The sequence below is a fragment of the Bombus pascuorum genome, chromosome 4 (genome assembly GCF_905332965.1).
Source record: "Bombus pascuorum chromosome 4, iyBomPasc1.1, whole genome shotgun sequence".
Lineage (NCBI taxonomy): Eukaryota > Metazoa > Arthropoda > Insecta > Hymenoptera > Apidae > Bombus > Bombus pascuorum.
The window spans coordinates 4,611,148-4,633,119 of NC_083491.1; the positions used below are offsets into that span (position 1 = coordinate 4,611,148).

Below are 21,972 nucleotides of genomic sequence, written 5' to 3' on the forward strand. Positions count from 1 at the left end.
TATCAATGAATGACAAGGGAAACGGGAGGTCTGTAGAAAATATTTCTTATATCGTTACCGATAGATAATCATCGTCAGATCGTCGTCAATAGTATGACGGTTTTAATTAAAAGCGGTGACAAAGTTTTGATAATATAGAAGCTATGTCGGAAGGAAACTTAATAATAGTATGGAACTTGCCGATCCAGCAAATTTTACACTTCTTTGCGATGAAGGGAAAAAGCGTGAGGAAAACAGAGGAAAAGGAAGAGATGATGAAGGAAAATCAGAAAGGGGAAAGAAGCGGTGGAAGAAGGAAAAGGAAGAGGAAAAGGAAAAAGCGGGTAGTGGGGTAGGGTTGCGAATTAAGGGTTGGTGACGAGAGCAGCGTGTGCGCGTAGGGTTGAAGAGAGAAGAATAGGCTGCCGGGCAGCCCCCTCCAACGTTGCTCCCTCCCCGACCTAACACGAACGTGCGAGCTTCGGGATTCGAGGCGATGTGGAAACTCGGACGGACAGGCAGTCGCTCGCCGTTCGTTCAACAACGTGGCTCGAAAGTGCTGCCTCGGCGATTCAGATAAGCGACCAAGACCAAGAGGAAGACGACGAGGACGATCACGGCGACAGCGATGCCACCCCTCGTCGTTCGATCTTGGCCAACGTGGTCCGCCTTGGTTTCTCAGGGCCAACGATAAAAGATGACACTTCGATTGCGATCGTTGATCCCAGGCACGAAGGAATCCACAGGTATCTCAGCGGTATCCTGCTTCGTCGTGATCTATTACGACCAACAACTACGCCCGTCGATATTTCAATTGTTCTCGTCGTGAACCTTTCAGTTTCCCCAGTGAACCTGATAATCGAATCGATCGTTCTTTGACGCGTGTGAATACCAAGAGTGCGATTGTGAGAGAATCTACTCGATTTGTTTAGTTTGATGTTTCGCGATTGACTAGTTCGAGCGGATATACAGCGTGAGGGAAAAAGAATCGCAATGATAGTAAAAAGTGCGAAGTGTGTCGAGATGTCGATACGATCGAACGACGCGGCCGATGGCAAAGAAGAGTATCTGGTAATTGCCGTCGATTGTGCGTGGTCAAATGGAAATCACGCCGAGTGTTCATGGATCCCGTTTGACCAAAGGATTCTCTGCAATCAGCATTAGAGGGCTGAATTTCCTGCTGGGAAATTTAACGATCGGTTGGTCGAGGGTCGACTGGTCCAGTACCAGCAGATCGTTGCCGATTAGAGCAATGTCTTGTATCGTCGTTTAAATTAATAGAGATCGCTTAATCGGCAAATCGACGCCGAGAAGGACCAACGTAAGAAGACCGACGGGAAGTTCGATGAGAAGGATTTTTCTATCGTACGCGAATTCGCATTGCGGGAAACGTAATAAACCAAGGCAGTACAATGCCGCCGCTTTAGATCGAATATAAAGCCGTGCGACGTTTTTGATCTCGTTGCAAAATATTGAATCGATCTACCAGCGGTAGGTGAATGGCGGAGCTTAGTACGACTATCGTGTATTCTATGGTGCCGAGGATCATCCCCCTGATATATACACACAGACAGAGAGGCACACTCGATACATGGATCTTGCGCAGAATATGGGGAAGACACGAGGCGAACTTGGCGATGAACGCGTGACAGCACGAGGAAATTCTCCAACGAATCGACATCGCATCCAGATCAACCTTTGAACCACTGGATTTTTGCCTGTTGAACAACACCGCGTGTTTATTTGACACGGTCACGCAGTATATCGCTGTAATCGGCAAGGACGTTTACCACACCTGACCATGACGATACTATGTTTACGTTAGTCGATCGACTCATTAGAAATTCAAAGAGAACGGACTGGCATGGATGAACGTTGCTAAGACGACGCAAAAGTGACACAGGTGTGATCAATGGTAAGTAACGGTTTAATCGTCGCTAAATTTTCTCCAGTTTCCTACTTAAGATTCTCTTGACCGAGAAATGCCTGAACGTGTAGGTCAAGGGTGTAGGTACGAGCAATTTGAATTGCTAAGTGGATCTTAGTCGTTATTAATTAAAACGCGATTTGACGGCGAGCGAAGAAAGGAAACTTGTTTCGGGGGGTGAAAGATGGTCGAATTAAAGGAATTATAAATAAGAGATGACAGCGAAGAGGAAAGTAAGTACATACGGCGATATGCGCGCGGAATATGAAACGGAAATATGTGTCTCATTTTATTCGGTGCATTAAGAGCACACGCGAAATTTTGTGTAGCAGGTATTCGTTGTATTTCAGTCCTTATAAAGCGTAAGTATTCGCGATAAACGAACCAGCGAAATTAATGTTCGCGTAATATTAATCCGATTAAACTAATTTCATGCAGACACAATTTCAACGGGCGACCGGATGCACTTTCAGATTATCACGCGTTCTATTTCTTTCATACAGTTTTGAAAATTACGGAACAGCGAAGACGTTATTAAACTTGCTTAAAGTCGAACTCAAACGTGATAGTAGTTTCTACTGTAATTGCCTCGGCGTCAACGCTATTCTTATACTCAGATGGAGAGGTAAAGTTAGATAATACGCGTAAAGTAAGAGACATTTGTAATCTCGCGGATTAAAAACGTTTTAAATTAGCGTTTATTTTGGAATATTTCGAGGAATAGGATTAACCGCAAGAATAATGGCTATCGAATTTTGTGCTATTCTTTATTACGATCCATTCTACTGCCAGCCTTAATGCGTGCTTTTACTACTTAACACGATAAGGATATCATTACATCCTAATAATCTTTCCAAGTATTTCAAGAATGTACTGCTTCGGCTATGGACATATCAATTAGATTAACATCCTTGAACTATACGAGGAGCTACAAGCCGTAAATATACCACGGAAGGCAAAGACGTGATTAGTTTATTTTTGCTATAAAATTGAACAAAATAACACATACATTACCTGTTGCAGTCTACATTTCACGTAATCACGCGTTTTTAATGTCTCAGGAAATTATTGCCTCATTAAACGCATCGCACTGTTTATTTCTCGAATATTTAATACGAATACGAACACTCTTAATATTTCATACGTTTCTTACGTTTAAGTAATTGCGAATCTCGAATTGGGACAAGAAAGGAACATCCTGGTGTCAGTGGAATTTCTTGTCAATCGTATATAATTAATTATACTATCATTTCGCTAATTAATCTAAGTCAAGATTACCACGACGTAGGCATCATTTTTTCTTTATGCATCGCACAGTTGTGCCTTTCTCTCGCAGTTGTATGTAAGCTGCAAGAACAATCAATCTTAAACGTCACGATTTCATTTCTTGCAAGACAGAAACCTTCGCTATCCGGAATGAATTGCGTATTATATTTTCGTTGGAAACGGTTCCTTCCCCTCGCTAGTGGATTACCTTTGCGCAATTGTCTGTGCATCTGCAATTTTATAAAATTCGTGGAAATAGCGTCGAGATTAATGTCCGAAATATTTCTCCTAAATAAAACGAAACGTAATATACCCGCGGAACGTATTTGAGAATAGCGTTTTGGTAAATTATCCAAAATTATAAAATTGCCCTTCTTGCTTTCTTGAACGATATATAACGATGTACACGATTCTTCGTACGAATTTGTTCACTTGAATAACACAGCTTTTCCATATAGCTTTTGTTCGAACGAGGGGGCGAAGCATAAAATTCTGTTTTATGTCGTGAGTATTCGTCATATCATTGTTTGTGGCGTGACCTCATAATTCTGGCTTGTCTCTCGAATTTTACACTTGTTTGCTTTCATTGATTTTCTAATTTGTACAATACACGTGACGTTCTACCAATCATGTAAAAAAAAAAAAAAAAAAAGAATTGTCGCATTTGACGTAAATGGAAACGATGAAGCGTGAACACTCGAATATTTAGCCGAAGTTGAAGTTCTACGCGCTCGCAGATATTTTTCAAGACGCGAGTTTCTCTAATACTGCAATTGTTATTAAGCAAGAAGTGGCAAAGACTTAATACTGTACAGACTTAAAGAAAGTTTAGAAATACAATTTTTGTGGTCCAAGATATATGTAAATTACATGTACGCGCGCGGCTACATCGATGAATGTCCCTTCTTAAAACTTTTTATTTGCGACCGTATTATGTCGTTTCCATCTAGTATACATCTTCGCAAACAGGTTGCTTTCCTTTCTATTCCTACCATCTTTGTCATGCCATTTTATACATTTACTCTTGATATAATTTTCACGTGAACTGGATTGCTTCGATCGCAATATTCTCAAAAGCCTTGGATATAATCAAGTTTTATATGTGTACGAATATTTTCATTTTAATCGGAAAGAATTGTGATGCATGGTGTAGTTCTTCGCATCATACGATACAAATTAATGCCTTCAAACGTGTTAACGTTTTATGGGTGTGTTAAATAATCCTTTCGTTGGTGAATTTTTGAATACTATTGTACGATATAGTCGGCCGAACGACCATATCGCAATATTATATTTAACCATTGTCTGTGCAAGTTTACTTCTTTATATAGAATAAATTGGAACTAAATTGGAGTGCTTCTAATTTCTGTACAATTAAAGAGTAATGTATATAATTGCATAGAGAATTCAAAGAAAAACAGTGAAAGACAATGGAAAAAGGAGGAGACAAGAGAGAAATGACACAGTTACCATTGAGAGCAAAATTCAAGTTAGTACATATATTTCACTCAGAATTATAACGTTGCTTTGCATATTTACATATTCAAATATCACCGTGTCGTTAGCGACCCGATGAAAGAGCAGCATCTGAAGAAATTGCATATTATTTTGCCGCGATTAATTATAAGGATTATAACAGCCTCCTATGACGATCTCAATGAAGCCAATTTTTTGCGAGGCACTGTTCTTGGCAATTTGTGATGATATACTGTGTACTTACTTCTATCTCTGTTGATTAAAAACACGGAATACGTTATACGGAAGTGACATTTCCTATAAAATTTCGCATAATGTGTTGCATAAACGTGGTACTCGTTTTAATCGACATCATTATTTTCCTAACATTTAGCACCAACGTCTGGAATAGCAACATTCTCCGTGGTACATTTTTCTTTCAGAATGGAGAGACACACGAGTAAGCATCCGACACGTAAGTTTAAGGGACGCGTGTCCAGAATAGAAAGCGTGCTTAAGTAGAAAAGGAAGAAAATACATGCAGGCGTACTCTTTTTGAGCGATTTACAGTTCCAAGTATAACGACTACCGATACACTTGACTCGGCTTGCTTAGTGTATGTAGAACAGGGAAATGGTAGGCCCTAAGAGATAAGGAGATGATTTCTGCCCTTAAGAGGGTCCTTGGAAGTTCCCTTGGCTGCCGGCTTCGAGCGGTTCGAGAGGATCTCTCCTCTTTTCCTCTTTCACGCCGTTCACGTCGAAAGGCAAGAGAAACACTATAATGTCTGTCCATCTGTCAATCCACCCCTCCTACGTGCGTGCTTTCGATTCCTTCTACCCCGTAAGAGACGATCGCTCCTCTGCAAAAACTAAGCCAGGCCAACCGCTTGAGAGAAATCCTGAGTTTTCTTTTAATTTTGAGATTGCGTCGCGACATTCGTTTCGAACGGACAAGCTCTATCCGAGTCATAGATCTTTCGTCCTCATTTTAAGAGAACAGAAAAAGATAGACAGACTTTCTCAAACATAGTTCGCATAATTCGGTGCTAACAATAAAAGAATAAAAATACATTTCCTTCGTCGCGTTGCAGATTTAGACGTTCAAAGAATCACGGGCACAAATATGTTTACATTTGTGAGGCTATGCGAAGCCACGTTCTACCGAACGGAACGAAAAATCTAAAACACAAATTGCTCGTTTCTAACTGTTTCGTTAAGCAGATGAAAATCTCTCGTTACTTTCGCAACCATCTGACCTGTATTAATATTTAATCTGTTATTCAGTTCCAAGGAAGTCCTTCGAAATTCATTATATCGCGGTAGTTACCGTCTACGGTCTTAATTTAATTAAATTTTCTTAATCCTTCTTCCGCCTTTATTTCCGTGGCGTTCGTGTAACGCGTTTTACCGCGGAAATAAAACTAAGGTACAAACTCGAGCGAAAATAGATTGAATTATCTAACACGCAACTACGACGCCGAGCATTACGCTTTTATTTTACAATGTAAGGATAGGTGTAAAACGTAAGGCAGGGAAAGAAGTCGTACTGACCGTGGCTCTTCTTTCTATTACAGAGATTCTCGACGAGGGATTTCAATGATACGCCGCTAAGGTTGGGGCGATTGTAGTGATTGGTGAGAGGATAGTCCAGACGCAGCACCTCGTTTCTTGCGTGCACGGACGATCGAGAATGTTATCGCACGAGGAACGCCGCACATCACCAACGTAAGGGAAACGAAACGCTTAGCCGTGAACACTTAGATAACGGTCACGAGGATGCCAGACAAAATTAAAGAACCGACGCGTTTCAAAATCTCGTGATCAACATCGGCGTGCAGTATTCACGAGTAGAGAAATTTGAAATGGGGACGAACACGAACAACCAGCCTCTGGTTAAGTCCATCGTGAGCAATCTGTCGTTAGACCATACGCAACGACTACCCGATCTGCTTTCCGGTAACGCAACCAAGGACACCGTCACCATACACGACGAAACCGTCTTAAACGACGTTTTGTCAAGAAGCGAAAAAGATGCGTCAACCAGTGGCATCGAGTTAAGTTGGTTCAATGATTCGACAACGATAAGTACGACGCCTTCCGGTTCCTTGTTCAGTGTGTCATCGTCGTTCTTTTCCTCGGTATCACCGTCGTCGCCTAGCTCCGACAATTACACCGGCATATCGGACCTGTTCGTCTTCGAAGACTTAAACGATTACATCAATCGATTGAATTACAGCGCTTTCGTTAATTTGACGGCCTATTACGATGGAGGGGCTAACCTGAACCTGAATGGAAGCGTGAACTGCACGTCGTCGATAGTCGCGGGCACCGCGGCTGGTGTCGTTAGATCCGGTGAGTGCGGGCCGACAGCAGACGTCGATGAAAAGACGGATGCCAACAGCTGGTGGGCTCTGATCCTGGTGATCGTGCCTTGTTTAACGCTATTCGGCAACGTATTGGTTATCCTCGCTGTAGTTCGAGAAAGAGCTTTACAGACGGTCACGAATTATTTCATCGTGAGCCTGGCCGTCGCTGATCTGCTCGTTGCTGTGCTCGTCATGCCCTTTGCTGTCTACGTTTTGGTGAGTCTGCTTTCTCTTCCACGTACCACAATGGCTTTTAAAACGGATGGCGACGGATTAAAAGAATTCATTAAATTACGCTTCGCACCTTACCCTTTATCTTGATAAAAATAATTATCGTGTCGGCTATTATTCCGATGTGCTAGAAATGGATGTTGATTCGAAATATAAACTTTTTGAAATTCGCTCACACGTAAGTTCCGGCGTGTAAAAGACAACGATGTCTTTTTCACTGACTCGTTTGCAAGTGCATCGTGACATTTATGACTGCCAAATCGCTATGTTCCTCGTATCGTCGGTCCACTTGTTTTGCCATTGCATTTGCGCGATGTTTATAACCTGATTTAATTAAAGCAATTCATTGAAAGTCAGTTAGCATTCCTATTATTGTATCGGGAAACTGAATTTTCATAGATCTATATTTATCGAACAAACGATGATTTTGTTCGAATCTCGATGGTTCCGCAGTTCGGATACGTATACCAATCAAATGAAATAGGATTAGTTAATTAAAGCAATTTGAGTAATTCTTCAAGTGACAGCTCCTGAATTCTGTGATAGCGATGACCTACTTCCGTTCGAAATGCTCCTACCGTGTCATAGTGCGGATGTCAAACGAGCGCTGCCAGCGAAAGCATTCTTTTATGCGTGCAATATTTATTTAACTGCCGTTTTATTTACGTTCTGGAATAAATTTCAATCTTACGCGAAATAAATTTCTGACGGATTTATCTTGTTTCATTACATTTTAGGACGATTTAGGACCTATGTACATTTTACGATCCCATTTGTTCTTATTAATTTAAAGGATAAAACTGGCTGGCGTCAAGGTATTATAATTTCATTTTGCACCATTAAATGCGCAAAATTTATGTTGCCCTGAATAATTACCGTAACGAATATGTTTTTATCTTAACACGCGAAGCTAATTGCAGAAAATTTACGTTCCTTCGATGAGAAACTTTTCTATATTTCTGCAACTCGATAAGCAATATTCCACGATATCTGTAGAAGATGATAATTTTACGAGAATCGAGGTGGAGGTAGGTTCTGAACCCTCCTTCTGCAGAACGAATATTAATTATGAATAGCATAGGGCTTGTAAAAATGCTATTAATTTATTAGAGTTGGATTTTCGATCGAAAATCATCGATATTCCATTATCCTCGCTTTAACAGAACGTTCATCGCGTCGAATCGTTCGGAATAGTTGCTGGGAAAATTTAAATATATTTTTGTCCAAAGTTACGTGTAATTATTATAATATCTTCGTCAACAAGACATGTATTTGCGATCGGTAATTTAATTAATTGTACAACATTGTACGTATAATCAAGGATTGTTCTATAATTGCAACGCGGCATTTCCGTATTTACGAATTGTTACGTGATCGCTGTTTCATATTCGTTTCTCTAATCAGCACGCTACGCAATAGCAATTATTCAGAATGATTTTGCGTCTGATATTTGAGTCCTTACTAATCTGACAAATTTTTCTGTGTTGTATAAAGTGCGTGATAACCACGCGACCTGGCACAGCGCGACGCGATGGCTTGAATTATTTCGGCACGAGATTATGTCGCGTAAACACGATAGGAGCCATCTTTTTTACGCACAAAGTATACGTGGATCAAAGTGGCACTTGTACACGCGACATTTGCGTCCGTTTATACTAATGAACATTTCTCTAAAGCAACAGTGTTTAAGTTTAATTTATAGGGGAACGTGGGTGATTTATTCCACGCGGTCGACATGAAACCTAATGACCAGTAAAGATGTACCTTTTAGAATATGCATGAGGGTGCCTGAATTCGATGGCACGTCAAAGAAATAACGAAATTAAATGTCGCGTTTGCAGGAAATGAAAGTATCACAAGCTAATTACGGATAAAATGATTGCCGCAAGATTCTAAGGCATGCAAATTGAACGAGTTCGAGAATGGAAAACGTAAGATTTTATCACCGAATTAACTTCTAGGAAATTTCCAATAATCTGATAAAGTTCACTCGGTATTAAGCAATTACGTTGGTCATCCGAACAGATTTTGATATCCTACAAAAAAATCTATAATCGTTTATCGTCGCACGAACGAAGAATTTAAGATTCGTTCTTGTAGTCTTCGTCGTTCTATCTTTATCGTTTCTTCCATAATTTTTTTTCACGTCGAACTGACCAATACAGCGAGCGGCATGTTCCAACCTCTATCGGGTTGACCGAGACGTCCCGGGCTAGATATTAACACGGTGCAGCGTACTAAAATCCCTCGTCGACCGCTTAAATGATCGTTCGCGAGTTTCACATTAAACAGTTTAGCGACGCGTGTGTGCGCACCTATAATGCGTCGCAACGATAATGTCGCGACTCGAGTGTCGTGCTACGATCGAAGCACTTTAATCGGTTGCCAGCGCGAATTCGCGTTCTACGATTCGCAGTTTCGCGAAACGTCGTGAAACTGTGCTGTTTGTCAGCCTGCGTTCGTGATATGCAATCGTATCGAATACTGGCTTTCAATTTGAAGAAAAGAAAATAATAAAGCAGACTAATGAATGAAAAACTACATGTTTAATCATATCGTGGAGATCTTTCCGGGGACGGAGAGATTAATAATATCCACTTAATTCCGTTTCGGTTTTAAGAGCAGCTTTGAAGTAGGTATTCTCGAAGGAATATTCTTCTTCGTAACTTAACGCTGATTGGTAATTCGCTTTTATCGGCTCTCTGATAGTTCCAAGCTTTTATGGTTACTTGGATTATGAGCTTCAGAAATTTTTGAAGTCTTTGCTGTGACGTTATACGGGCTATCGCTTGTTTCTTTATAGGAGAAATTTTAATTCTCTTTTCAATTTTCTCGACACAATTCGCTTCTGGCAACAAGAAGATCAAGAATAAAGTATAAATAAAGAGAAATGCACGTTATTTCGTGTCATTTTCTTTATTTCCTTTTTCTACGTTATCGTACGTATAATCGTTCGCATCGGTGTAGTTTCTCATCTAAATTGCTCGCTTATTAGAATTTCAATTTCTATTCCTCGTTATGCCATACAATCTTTGTTATCATCACCGTAGTTCGTCGAGCGTTTCGTTGTAATGAAATGATTACTAGAAGAATAGGCCAACTACGAGGAAAGCTCGATACATTTACCACGCTGGCTTTGATAGATCTGTTTTTTTTATTTCTGGAAATGTAGCTTGATCGTTACGTTTTAGTGCACTCTATGTGCTGAACGCACATATTACCTTGTAACGACAAGCCAAGCCGTGGTTTGCAGTCACGTTGGTATGCCACGCGAGATTTCCGGTTCACGCAAAAGTTATTCTGTTATTATTGCACTTTTCTGGACACGGCAGAAACAGCTGTGTAGTTTGCTCCAGTATCTCCGCTACTACTTTCTACAGCTGCTGTCGCCGTAAATCTTTTCGCGAATTTATGTAGGTCAACAATCGTTTACTCTCACCAATATATTTATAGTCACGTTTCGTTTCTGCGAATCGCAGGAGAGACGCAGCCGTTCGAAACGACATCGGTTATAATTGAAGTCTAAATTAATCAATTCATTTTACGACGTTCCCGTACATTCACTTCTCCTAATTGATGCATCAATACTTACGCGATAGTATCGATATTCTAATAATTTATAAGGTGGATGTTGTCCTTGCGATCCTTCTGTGTACGTGTATGACACTTCTCGAATCTCTTCGTAGTACTTCCGTAATTTCTTTTCTTCGATGATCTCTCTATTGTTCTCTCTCCGTTAATGTCTGTGAGTTTCAACGTAATGTGAAAACCGCGTGCCTTATCGCGTGCACAGGCGAAATTGAGCATCCTTGACCAATTATTGGAATTATGGTAAAATATCCGCGTATAAAGAACAACCGGATTCGGTGGAACGAAAAATTGTGAAAGATGGTCAGAAAATTGGAAAGGATAAGGGCATATGAAAGGCGTAAAAGAGAAGGACAGAGCTAAAAAGGTGGAACAGTCGGTATTAGGTTCTGTCGAGTGGGTGCTGGCGTGACCACGAGCAATTTCGATCCGTTTTCCTTCGCCTGCCTCCATAATCCCTCGATTCGTAGGTAGCCTCACCACTCAACCGGTTTACGAAGTGGAATAACACGGTGGATCGCCAGCTGGGACAAGGTCTATGTTAATAACACAGATCGCTTCATCGCATGCATGCTTATTACTTGGTCGATTCAACCCAGTTTTGATTCGAGCTGTGTACACAGAGGTTAAACCATTCGTTGTCCCGCTAATATGAATATTAATGTTCATGCCGAAGGAACCGACCACTTTTCTTCTGGGAATAGAACACGGAATCGTTTGGCCTTGCCGGCTCGTCTAAACACGAGTTATCTCTTCCGAACGATCCCTCTATATAAGCAACATATCTCTACAATGTTTCTTTCCTTCCCCTTGCGTCAACATGGCGCCTGAATTTCAAAGTGATTCATTTTGATTGTTTTCGGCGCCAATATTATTCGCGTCTCCACATATGATTGCAAACGTTCGAAAGGGAAACCTAACAGAAGTATAATAAAAGCAACCGTTTCAATGGTTTTATAAACAAGATGAAAAAGATAAATGGTCCGGTAGATGTACGTTCGCCTAGTCAGTTTCATTTGTACGGTTGATCGCCCTTCACGAAGTTAACAGCTAAACGATGAAAAAAGGCTCAATTCGAATGCTATTGTCCTAGATATCGTCTTTCTCGTCATTTCGAGATTGATCGTGGCGAAACACGTGCAACACAAGCACGTCAACCGATACAAAATTTCACAGGGTGAATAGAGATGTTCGGTGGAACGTCAACGCGCGTCATGCGTCAAGGTCGAGTAGCTACGTAAAATGGAAAAAAAGCTGTTGGAGTACCGGGGATTTCGTTAGAGTTTGGCATGTAAAAATTTGAGGTAACGAAATTCATGGCACGAATGTACTGCAGTTATTGTTATTTTTCGGCGAATGTTCAAGCATGAAACTAGTCACGGTAGAAAATTGCTTCACACGGATCAAATGTATCGAGTATCCGAGATTTTATAAAAATACTCTCTGATTTTCATTCACGTGTACAGAGAATCAACGAATTAAACACAAGCCGTGAACGATCGTAATAAATTACGGGGCACGTTTATAAACGTATGGAACGATAAATTCTTGATAGAGGGCAATTTGTATTTGTCGAAAGTTTTACGAAATAGGTCGACATTTAACGCATCTTTGCGAGACAGATTCGTGATATTCCATGTAACCGCTGTAATTTCAAAACACACGCGGCTCGTTCATAATTTTCAACTACCTTTATTCTATTCCTTCGTTCCGGTATAACGGCTTCCGCTGAAAGCAGATCTCTTACAAGAATGAGACAAATGTGACGTGAACGCGCACCAGCACATATAACGGTTGATCATATTGTGTTGTTGAGCATAATGTAACGTATTTCGTCTTTCTTAAGTTTGTTTAAGCGCTAAGCACTCGATCTCTTGGGCTAAATATAGCTGTGAAGCGAAAGGTAAGCGATGCGAACTTCAAAGCCGTTTTCACTCGAAGCTCGTCTTGATTATCTCCTAAATCAAACACAAATACTATGGAATATAATTAGCGAAGAATAAAATCTTCCTTTTTGTTTTCATTCTTCCAAGCTAATTAATCTTAGCCAGCTTTTAATGCAAAACGGTTACTAGAAATTATTGATTGCGAAGCGCGCACAATTTAGCGGGGCGCATGATAAGAACGCACGAGTAAGAAACGGAACTACGTGTTTTAGAGCGATCGTAAGGTATTACTTACAAACTTAATAGTTCGCTATCCTCGAGCAAACATTTCGCAGATGAATATTCCAGTAGCCCTCTCGCATTTACAATCTTATGAATTTCCTCAAACTCAAATAAGTTTATCGTCCGCGTGGCAATGTATTATTTTCACGATTTTCCTCGAACGCGTATTTTTATACTTGTTGTAAATCGATTAGATCATAACGGGAAAATTTGCCACCGAAGAAACCATAAAATCCAGCGTATCGAAAATCACTTTTCACCCACTGCTGGAAAGCTAGATGCAATATACATATAAAGTTAACAGATCGACCTTAGGTAGTTGGAGTATCCATTTTTCATATGCGTTTAGATGTCAGCCGATAAAATCTCGATCGTTCTTCTGAACATCGTCGGAAGGAAAAAATGATATGACGTGAAAGAAACCGTTACTCTTGTATAAGCAAACGCCAGATTGCTGCATCGTCATGGGATTCAGAAAGAGATTGGGAAACATATAACTGAGAAGGACAGAGGTGATCGTTCTACTTGTGCTAAACCGGACGTGACGTCCTGTTTTATGTAACTCTCAGTTACATTCTCTTGTAAATTTTTATCGGGTCCTGTTAATAATTAATATTTTTCTTAAAATGTTTAAATTAAAGTACGAGATGTACCGCAAGAGAGAAAGAAAGGGAAAGTTATTCAAAGGTTCGCAGCATAATTGAATGCTTCGCTACGATAGCGACTGCGATAAAGTCCTTCCTCGACAATCAGAATTCCACGAATCATTCGTCAAAGAATCTATTTCTTCCATTTACCATGTTTCCAGAGTCGTGAGCAATGGAGGGTTCTTTCGTAGATGTTAAATAGACGACATCCTATTTTTCTCGAAGGACAGCAGAGAGCGTAGATTCACCATCCCTCTATGTCACCGTAATTCGACTTGATCGTGGCACGACAATCGTATTCGTTATAACGTGACCTAAAAAGTTCTGATTGAGCAAAAAGTTTCATAAATTATTGATGTATTAAGTTCGCGACTTTTCAGTCGATAACTTCGGTTTCGGTAAGTCATCGATCAACGCGATAAAAACGTATTATCACAAACTGGCAAGAATTGTGATAAACGAAAATGATGCGATGGATGTTTGATAATGCGAACTGATACTACTTTTACACAGCCGACTCGATCTCAGTAGACTAAGTCCGTCTAAGGTCAGACGTGACGTTAGGAAATCACGCGAATACGGTCGCGTTTTACGACGCGGAAACGTATAACGTATGATTTAAATAATTTGATCCGACGATTCTTTTACCCAAATAAACTGAAACTTCGCCCTTAAGATTTTATACGACTTTTTTAAGAGTCTCCGTAAGTATTAATAATTTAACTGATAAAGCATGTTTAGGAAAGCAAGGCATATCGATTAAAAAGTTGTTTGTTCTCGACGGTTATACACTTAGTCTCTAATCAACTGTGAGATAGTTATTTTATGGTAGTTGCACGCGCGTCTATCGATTGGTGTATTACGTACGAATAAGCGCAATCTCTGGAAACGTTAGCTTGTTTCAAAAGCGTCGAGGCAGGAACGATATTGAGCGTACAGTGTATATGAACTGCATATTTTTCAAAAGATCACAGACTAATTAACGCTACAGGGAACGGATGTAGGCAAAGAGCAGGTGTAAAACCAGGAAATGGGAATCGCGCATGTAGTTACGTGTTGCAACGAAACATTAACATTCATTATAGAGGCACCAATGGAAAAATATTTTCATAGAACCGAACTGTTTCACACAAAAACGAAATATTACCTTGGCTACATAACATCGGTGTTTCCTTTGATTTGCGGTATCAAGTTGTCGTAAAATTTATACATAATTATTAAATTAAACGTGATCATCGTTGTTGCGACACGATTCCTTATGGAAGAAATTAGATCGACGTACAAAGGTAGAGAGAACATGTCAGTGACAATCTTGCGATTCTAATTGATCTTAATTAAGGTTTGATGTAGCAAAGTTCTATAGAAAGGAAATAGAAGGTACAGATGGTAGGATGGATACGAACGTTTTTCCTATCTTAAGTATTTCTGTAAGTATTTCTGCACAATTACAGTACGTCTATTCGTCAATCTCCCCATGAACGATCTCGCTCTCAATCGACAAGGCGCCTGCGGAGCGAGTAATTTCCCAGAAAATTTCCTCGTCGCATTTAGAATCGCATTTACCTCTCTCATTGAAGGGAAAAGGTGTGTCTTATGCAGAACGAAGATCTGTTAGCGGTACGGTCTTATTTCTACGACTAGATCGATCAGAGGCATTGTAAGCTCGTTTCGAATTGTTACGTTTCTTCGACGGATTAATTTTTATTCGTATATTCATTGTCGTATTTCAATGAAACTTATCGATCATACGACCAATAGGTTTCGATTTTGACCCATGTTGCGTAATACCAGCTCTTTTTTCCCTGATGATTTTTTGTTTAGTTTTGAAGTGGAAAATACTGAAATTGAACCGAACCTTACCGTAAAGCCTCGTTCAAGAAGCGAACAAGTATAATGTTTATCGACATCGTTAGCAGCAATTTAAAACACGACCGTTTCAGCTTCCAAATACGTTTAGAGTAAAAGACGCTTACGGCCTGGTTCAAACTTAATCCATTTCAGTCAGCGTCTCAATTTCTGGGATGTTATCGAGCCGAGTCGTCGAACGCCGAGGAAATCGTTGTGTCGTAATGTTTGGCCAACTAAATGTTCCGGCATAAAATCGATCGGGGGGACAGACTTTTCTCATGGAGTTTGCTACGAATCTGGTTTCTTGATTGATCGTAAATTATTTGAATCGATGTTGGAACGAAGGGCTACCAGGCTCAGAGATACGTTTCCCCGAAATCGATTACTATTGTCCGTTCCTCGACATCAAGTACAATTCGGTAGTTGCTTCTTGGGTGATAACAGCAAATTGTGCCCATATAGAGTATAGATTGGAATTCATTTAAACAGAAATATTACATGTTTGAACGTTGTACCAGAAACATTGAATTTGAATTACAAATGAATAATAATTGTGTAAACATTTCTCATGTGTAAAAAATTTCTACACACACGGACAAACTGATAAATACTGAAAATTGTGAACTACTTAAAATAAATTTATAAACGTGTTAAGGATAAAAATTCTAGTAAAAGAGTAGGAAAGAAGGAAAATGTAACGAGAATAAAATATATCGTACATGTCATACGTGTGTGTAGGTATTTTACGTATCTTTCACAACAGAGAGAATATTAATATCTTAAATATTCGAGATCCTATTCTTTGCAGGGTTAATGTATGGTTTCTCATTTACGCGGCACCAGCGTGGTTATTACTTCGTTGTAAAAATGTTCGTAACATATGCGAGAGAAATTAATCGATTTTCTGGAATGTTTATAATTAATTGCTATAAAATAGCGTAGATCAGCATATCGATAAAAGTTGCTGACATAATTCTTTTTACGTAATGGAAACTCTGTGAAAGTGAAGATTTGTATGTTGACTGACTATACAGGAAGAGAGGTTTAGCGTGCAACGACCGAGAACGTAATAGGGTGGCACCAGTAATCAAAGCTGCTAGCAGGAATCTATTACCGACGTTATAGGTCTCTCGGCAAATGCGAGATTGTTTGGTCATGATTACGAGCACACCTGCGAGCTGTTGTAATTTCAGTATTGTAACTGTGAATCGTTTATGATCAAATAGTTTAAACGGCATGGCAATTCAGTCTTCGTACTTACGTGTAGTAAGGCCGACAAATTTATTGCGATCAAATGAACTTACCGTTATACAACTACGTTGCATCTAGAATTGCGTTAATCGAGCAAAGTTTGCTCAACCGTAATATCACAAACGTATATAACAGTATTACTTGGCTTCTACTCGATCTGGCAATACTTTTTCCAAATTCTTTGCAGTTTTTTACGTTTGGAATTCGTAGATGGTTGTACATAGTCAGAATGCAGCTTGTTAATGAGAGATATTCAACTTGGGCGAAAGAAATGTTTTATGATCGCCTTAGTTTCCTTCGAGAAAGTTTCTTCTGTTCCATCAGTTAGAAACTTTGCACGACGGATCACGCTTTTTCTTTATCGATGACTGCTATGAAAATAAACTGTTTGCTCAAACTTTTCTAACACGTGTAATTCTAAGATTAATATTCGTTTTAGAGTCGTTCATTCGTTATAGTTAATTGTTATAATTAAGACGAATAGCATTAGCAGACTGTGTTCCACTTAACTAAATTAACAAGAAAGCTACAACGTGGTTTGTCCTTTAGATATTTTTCTTCCTATCTACAATTAATGACATCGATTTATTTAATACCATGCAGAATGAATTCTGTTTGTTCCTTTTGTATGAGAAGAATAGCGTTGTAGCGTGGATGCAGAAAATTAGTTCTCGTTGGTTGTGTAAGTCCTCTTTCTCTTTTTCATTTTTATTTATTCTTGCGTAGAAAAATATATACGTTATGAGTTAAAAAAAAGTCACGCAAAATTTCTATAGAATGATGAACAAAAGATCGAAAATATCGCTCTTCTTACCAGCTCTTTCTCCGATCGAAAGGCCATGTCACACGTGTTAATCGTCTCACGAACTTCTCTATTTCGCTCTGAACGGTCGTGTCGTTCTCGTTCGCTTTGATTCAACTTGGACCCGACGTGGTTTTTCAGTTCTCTCAACTTGTACTTTTCTTTGCTTTTCAGTTTTCTCCAATCTTATATCGCATTCTGTTGACACGTCATTTTTAAGTATTTTGCTTCTGTTTCGGTTCTTTCGCAGTCTGTTTCCACTTTGATGTTTACTCGATAGTTCGCCACACGCTTGTTCGCACGAAGAATTTGTAGGTATAGTAGCCTCTCATGGCGAGTATTTTAGAGTTCAATTTATATCGCGCGACAATTCCCACTTCTTCCAAAACTTGTCTTTTATCACTGAATGACAAGTCCGATTTCTTTTCGTAGCAACTTTCTTAAAACAACTTGGTGAGCGCGTATCTTTGAAACCTGTGTCAGCGACAAACGTATCTCAGATATTTATTTCCGAAATTGTGATTCCGTAGTTGCTTACCAGGAAACAGGATTTCGGATCGTTTCTGGATCGTAGATGAGAATCGGAAGAATCTTTTCATTCGAATATTGCAAATCGGAGCCGACGTCGCTAAGTAGAGATGAAATATCCAATAGAATGTTTTGCGCTACATTTTGGCCGCTGTCCAAGTCAAAGACAACGATAACGATGTACTCGGGCCATTGGATCGCGTAGCATTGGAAAACTGGGTCAGAGTGGACTCCGAAATATTATTGTTAAAACTCCGTTCGTTCATTCATTGTTACTAAGATAACTTTTAATTACGACTGTCATCTGTGTATAGTGAATTTCAAGGTTAATCGATAGAAACGCACATATAGAATCGATCGGCTTCAACGATACGATGCTTTCGCATTGCCATCGTTTTTGGCGCATGACTTTTCCGATTAGAAATCGTAATTCCAAGAGGCTGTTTCATGAAAAAACTCATAAGTCAGAGTCGTATAATTAACATTTCTAGTTTGCGCGAAAACTATCGTTAAAATGCGATTTCTATTTTCCTTCGTATCGTGTGCGGCGAAATATATTTTCATCCAGTGGTATTCAACGAAGGACTTGACCGAAACAGACAATGGTGTTCCCGTAAAAACGAGCGCCCTACTTCCAGACTGCTGTTATTCGTTATTCCATCGCAGTGTCCGCTGTTTTTCTGTGCTGCTCGCCAGTTTGATCTCTCAACCACGTTCATTCGAAACGATCTTTCAGAAAACTTGTCGACTATGCCGCGCTTGGAATTCGCGCGATCCACAGCGATTTAATCACCCACCTCCTCGAAGCGGCGAGGGAGCTAAATTTCATCTGATAGCTCGAGCTTGTGGTAACTAATACTTCTCTGTTCCTGCCCGATAAACCGCTATGCTGGAAAATAGAAAATGAACGACCGAAACTCGATATCGGTGTAGGCACGCCGCGCAACCATTGCTTCGTATTTGCTCTTCGCTTATGTGTGTAAGCGTTGGCAGATTTATGCAGAATTCTGTTCGCTTCCAAGCCAATGATGATATTGCATTTTTTATTGGGTTTTTGGAAAATTTGGTATTTTATACGACGAATAATCTAGTAGGATATGGAATATAGAATATCTATTTAATATATGTACGGAATATAGAATATCTCTGTAGGAATTTCGAACGGTAAGGATTTTTTATTCATTTATTCCGAATCTCGACAAAAATGTGGCGGTCTGTTCGATACGTTTCATAGCATTTTATAACGTTTACGTTTAATGATTAATAATGATCATTACGATAATTGCGATGTAATGCGAATTCCTGACTTTCAGGATAATAACTACCGTGGCTACCTAAATGTTCATTAATCCTCTTGGCCACAAGCTAGTACGGCGTTAGCTAAAATCATGAATATCCGCGTACTAAATAGGACTCGGTGATGAGGTCGGAACAAACTTCGAAATGTGACAGACGGAAAACCACGGGACACGAACGCTCGTTTACTTGAAAGTACGCCAGACAAATACAGTCGATTAAATGGTAACCGCGATTCGCGACAGTTTATCCTGTACCAGATTTCGTTATCGTTAATTTAGTAGGTAAAAGATAACGAAGAGAATTTTGTTCGAAGGAAATACGAAAAAAAAAAAAAGAAAGAAAAAGGAAGGAAAGAACAAACTTTAATCCCATATCGAGTATCTATGCGTCGATGCACTTTATCGAAAATTTGATAGGACCCAGCTGTGAGATGGAAGCATATTTCAGAGAATGACTGGGGGAATCAATATTGAATGTTTGTAATCTTAGTGAGAATAATCTAAGAGGAGGGGCGGAAGAATGAGATATGAAAGATAGCTTTACGTATCACGGACGACGTGATACCCTTCGGGTTGTGGTACCTCGCATAAATCAACCAAATTCATGACTACCCTATACCTGCTTGCTGCGATATTCGCGATCGAGTTTCTCGACTATATCTGAGCAAACATTTTTGACGAAACAAGGTAAATTATGTTAAAAAGTCACTCGGTATTTATTCGATCAGAGATGTTGCCGAATTTTCTGCTTTAAAATGGATTGCTTTTGTAGTGCAGGAAAAACATATTCGCCGTAAAAGTACTGTACGTGGTCTCTTACGGTTCGTCGAGCAACCGGATGAAATTTGAATTTATTTCGTTCCACTCTACTTTTTATTATGTTTCATTCGTACAGCGGAAAGATTGTATCTTGAATGGAACGTGTGAAAATATGCAACTTAATTACATTTGAAATTTCCGCTCTCGCTAGTTTTACGCGAAATGTTCGTTTATAATACATTTTGCGGTCTTGTGAAACATTTACCCTTTTCGACGGACATCGAAGAACAAACAGTCTTTAAACTGGAACTTTTATCTCCAGATTTTCGGATCGCGTGATCAAGGGGAGGATGATTTGGCTCGTCGTTTACGCGTGAAATCTAGCGATCATTCGAAAGACGTTAGCGTGATTAAGGACAGAAACATCTGCAACAAAGTGGCTAGTAGTAAGTGTTAGGTGCATGCGAAGAAATTGGAGATACGTCGGGAAGGTATGATGTGAAGGTGTAGCGAAATTGCGAGGTTGTTCCAATAGTACGTATGCCACTCACGTTTCAAAACGTTTTAGAGGAAATCGCTTGTATTTCATAAATCTCCGGTTGGTAGGTGGTGCTTGGATCGTAGTCTTAGCCGCATGAGGGTTCTAGCAGAAAAGTTGAAGATCCCAGGGGATCGCGAAATTCGAGTGACTTTCATCCTGCGGTTCGTTACGCGTTATGAAAGGCCAACTTCGCACTGTTTCGCTATGAGAAAATTTTTGCCAACATCGGATCGAGAATAGTCGAGAGGAAATATTATGCGACAAAGAAGTAATTACATTGTAATACATAAAGGGCTTACTCGTGATTATTTATACGTAAACCGTTAACAGTTGGAAAACTTATCTAACTTAAACCAAACAATAATTCGATGAGTACACGGTGTAAAATAAATTACACGCTTCATAGTTCGTAAAGTTTGTTCTCTGCTTTATCTTGCCTTCTCACATAATAAATTCATAGAATATCTTATCCTGAATGAAATGTCTCGTTCAATAGTTTATTGTACAATTAGAAAGAGAAACTAGAGAGTAATTTGCAGAACCTATAATTAATGTACATTCATCTAGCTTCTTAACGGTGCCTGGAGGGAATCGATAAGCGCTCGAGAACGGTACGAGTTGTAGTGAAAAACGTCACGCGATTAACAGACAGATGGGTAACCAGAAGTACTAGTACTACGGTTGAAAAGTACACAATCTATAAATGTTAATCGTGTCCGTTGTATTTTTGCGACAACGTCAAAAATAATACCTAATGACCATCGCGTGTTCATCTTTCTGTCTGGTTTTATCGTTTCCCACTACGCTATCTCTTTCCATCAATTTACTTATACAACGGAGAGAATATGTATATGTATAGTATATTTGTTCGTCGACCGACTCGTTCACCTGTTGATGGATGTTCCGCCTACGGGATCAAAAGGATTTTGCGAGGTTGCCAGAAGGGATGTTCGCAGCTTTCATAAGGTATCTGCCGAAAGCGAGTAGCCAGCCTTCCCAAAGGGTGTCTTTCTTATACAAGAATTTCAGAAGCTCGAGGAATTTCGTTAGCCCTCAAGAATGCAGCTGCTTTGCGCGAACGAGTCAGAGGAAACGAGAAAGGGACAAGGGAACTTCCGCTTCAGGAAATACGATACATTAGCCAGAAAATCCTTTAGCGTTTGGAAGTCGCTACTTCGAAGCGTATTTTCTTTCGAGTCGAACGTTCGTTATCGTCTTCCACCCTCGCTGAATTAATTTCGGTTCTACGAACTCTAGTACCTCGAAACAATAATCTTCTATGTTACTTAGTGACGTTACTTCTAAAGCTTTTTCAC

The 21,972-nt window shown here is 39.7% G+C and overlaps 1 protein-coding gene across 3 annotated transcripts in view; it reads left to right on the forward strand.

Annotated features, from left to right (window-relative positions):
• The first annotated feature begins 469 nt into the window (after window positions 1–469).
• The window catches only part of LOC132906258 (dopamine D2-like receptor), a 96,708-nt gene continuing 75,205 nt past the window's right edge, over window positions 470–21,972 (forward strand). For 2 of the 3 annotated variants that reach the window (XM_060958268.1, XM_060958269.1), the window contains exons 1-2: window positions 471–1,894; window positions 6,204–7,211. In XM_060958268.1, coding sequence (XP_060814251.1) covers window positions 6,492–7,211 — 720 coding nt within the window. In that variant the 5' untranslated portion in view covers window positions 471–1,894; window positions 6,204–6,491. Of the gene's footprint in view, window positions 1,895–6,203; window positions 7,212–21,972 lie in introns of all 3 variants that reach the window. The other variant, XM_060958267.1, reaches the window with a different exon arrangement.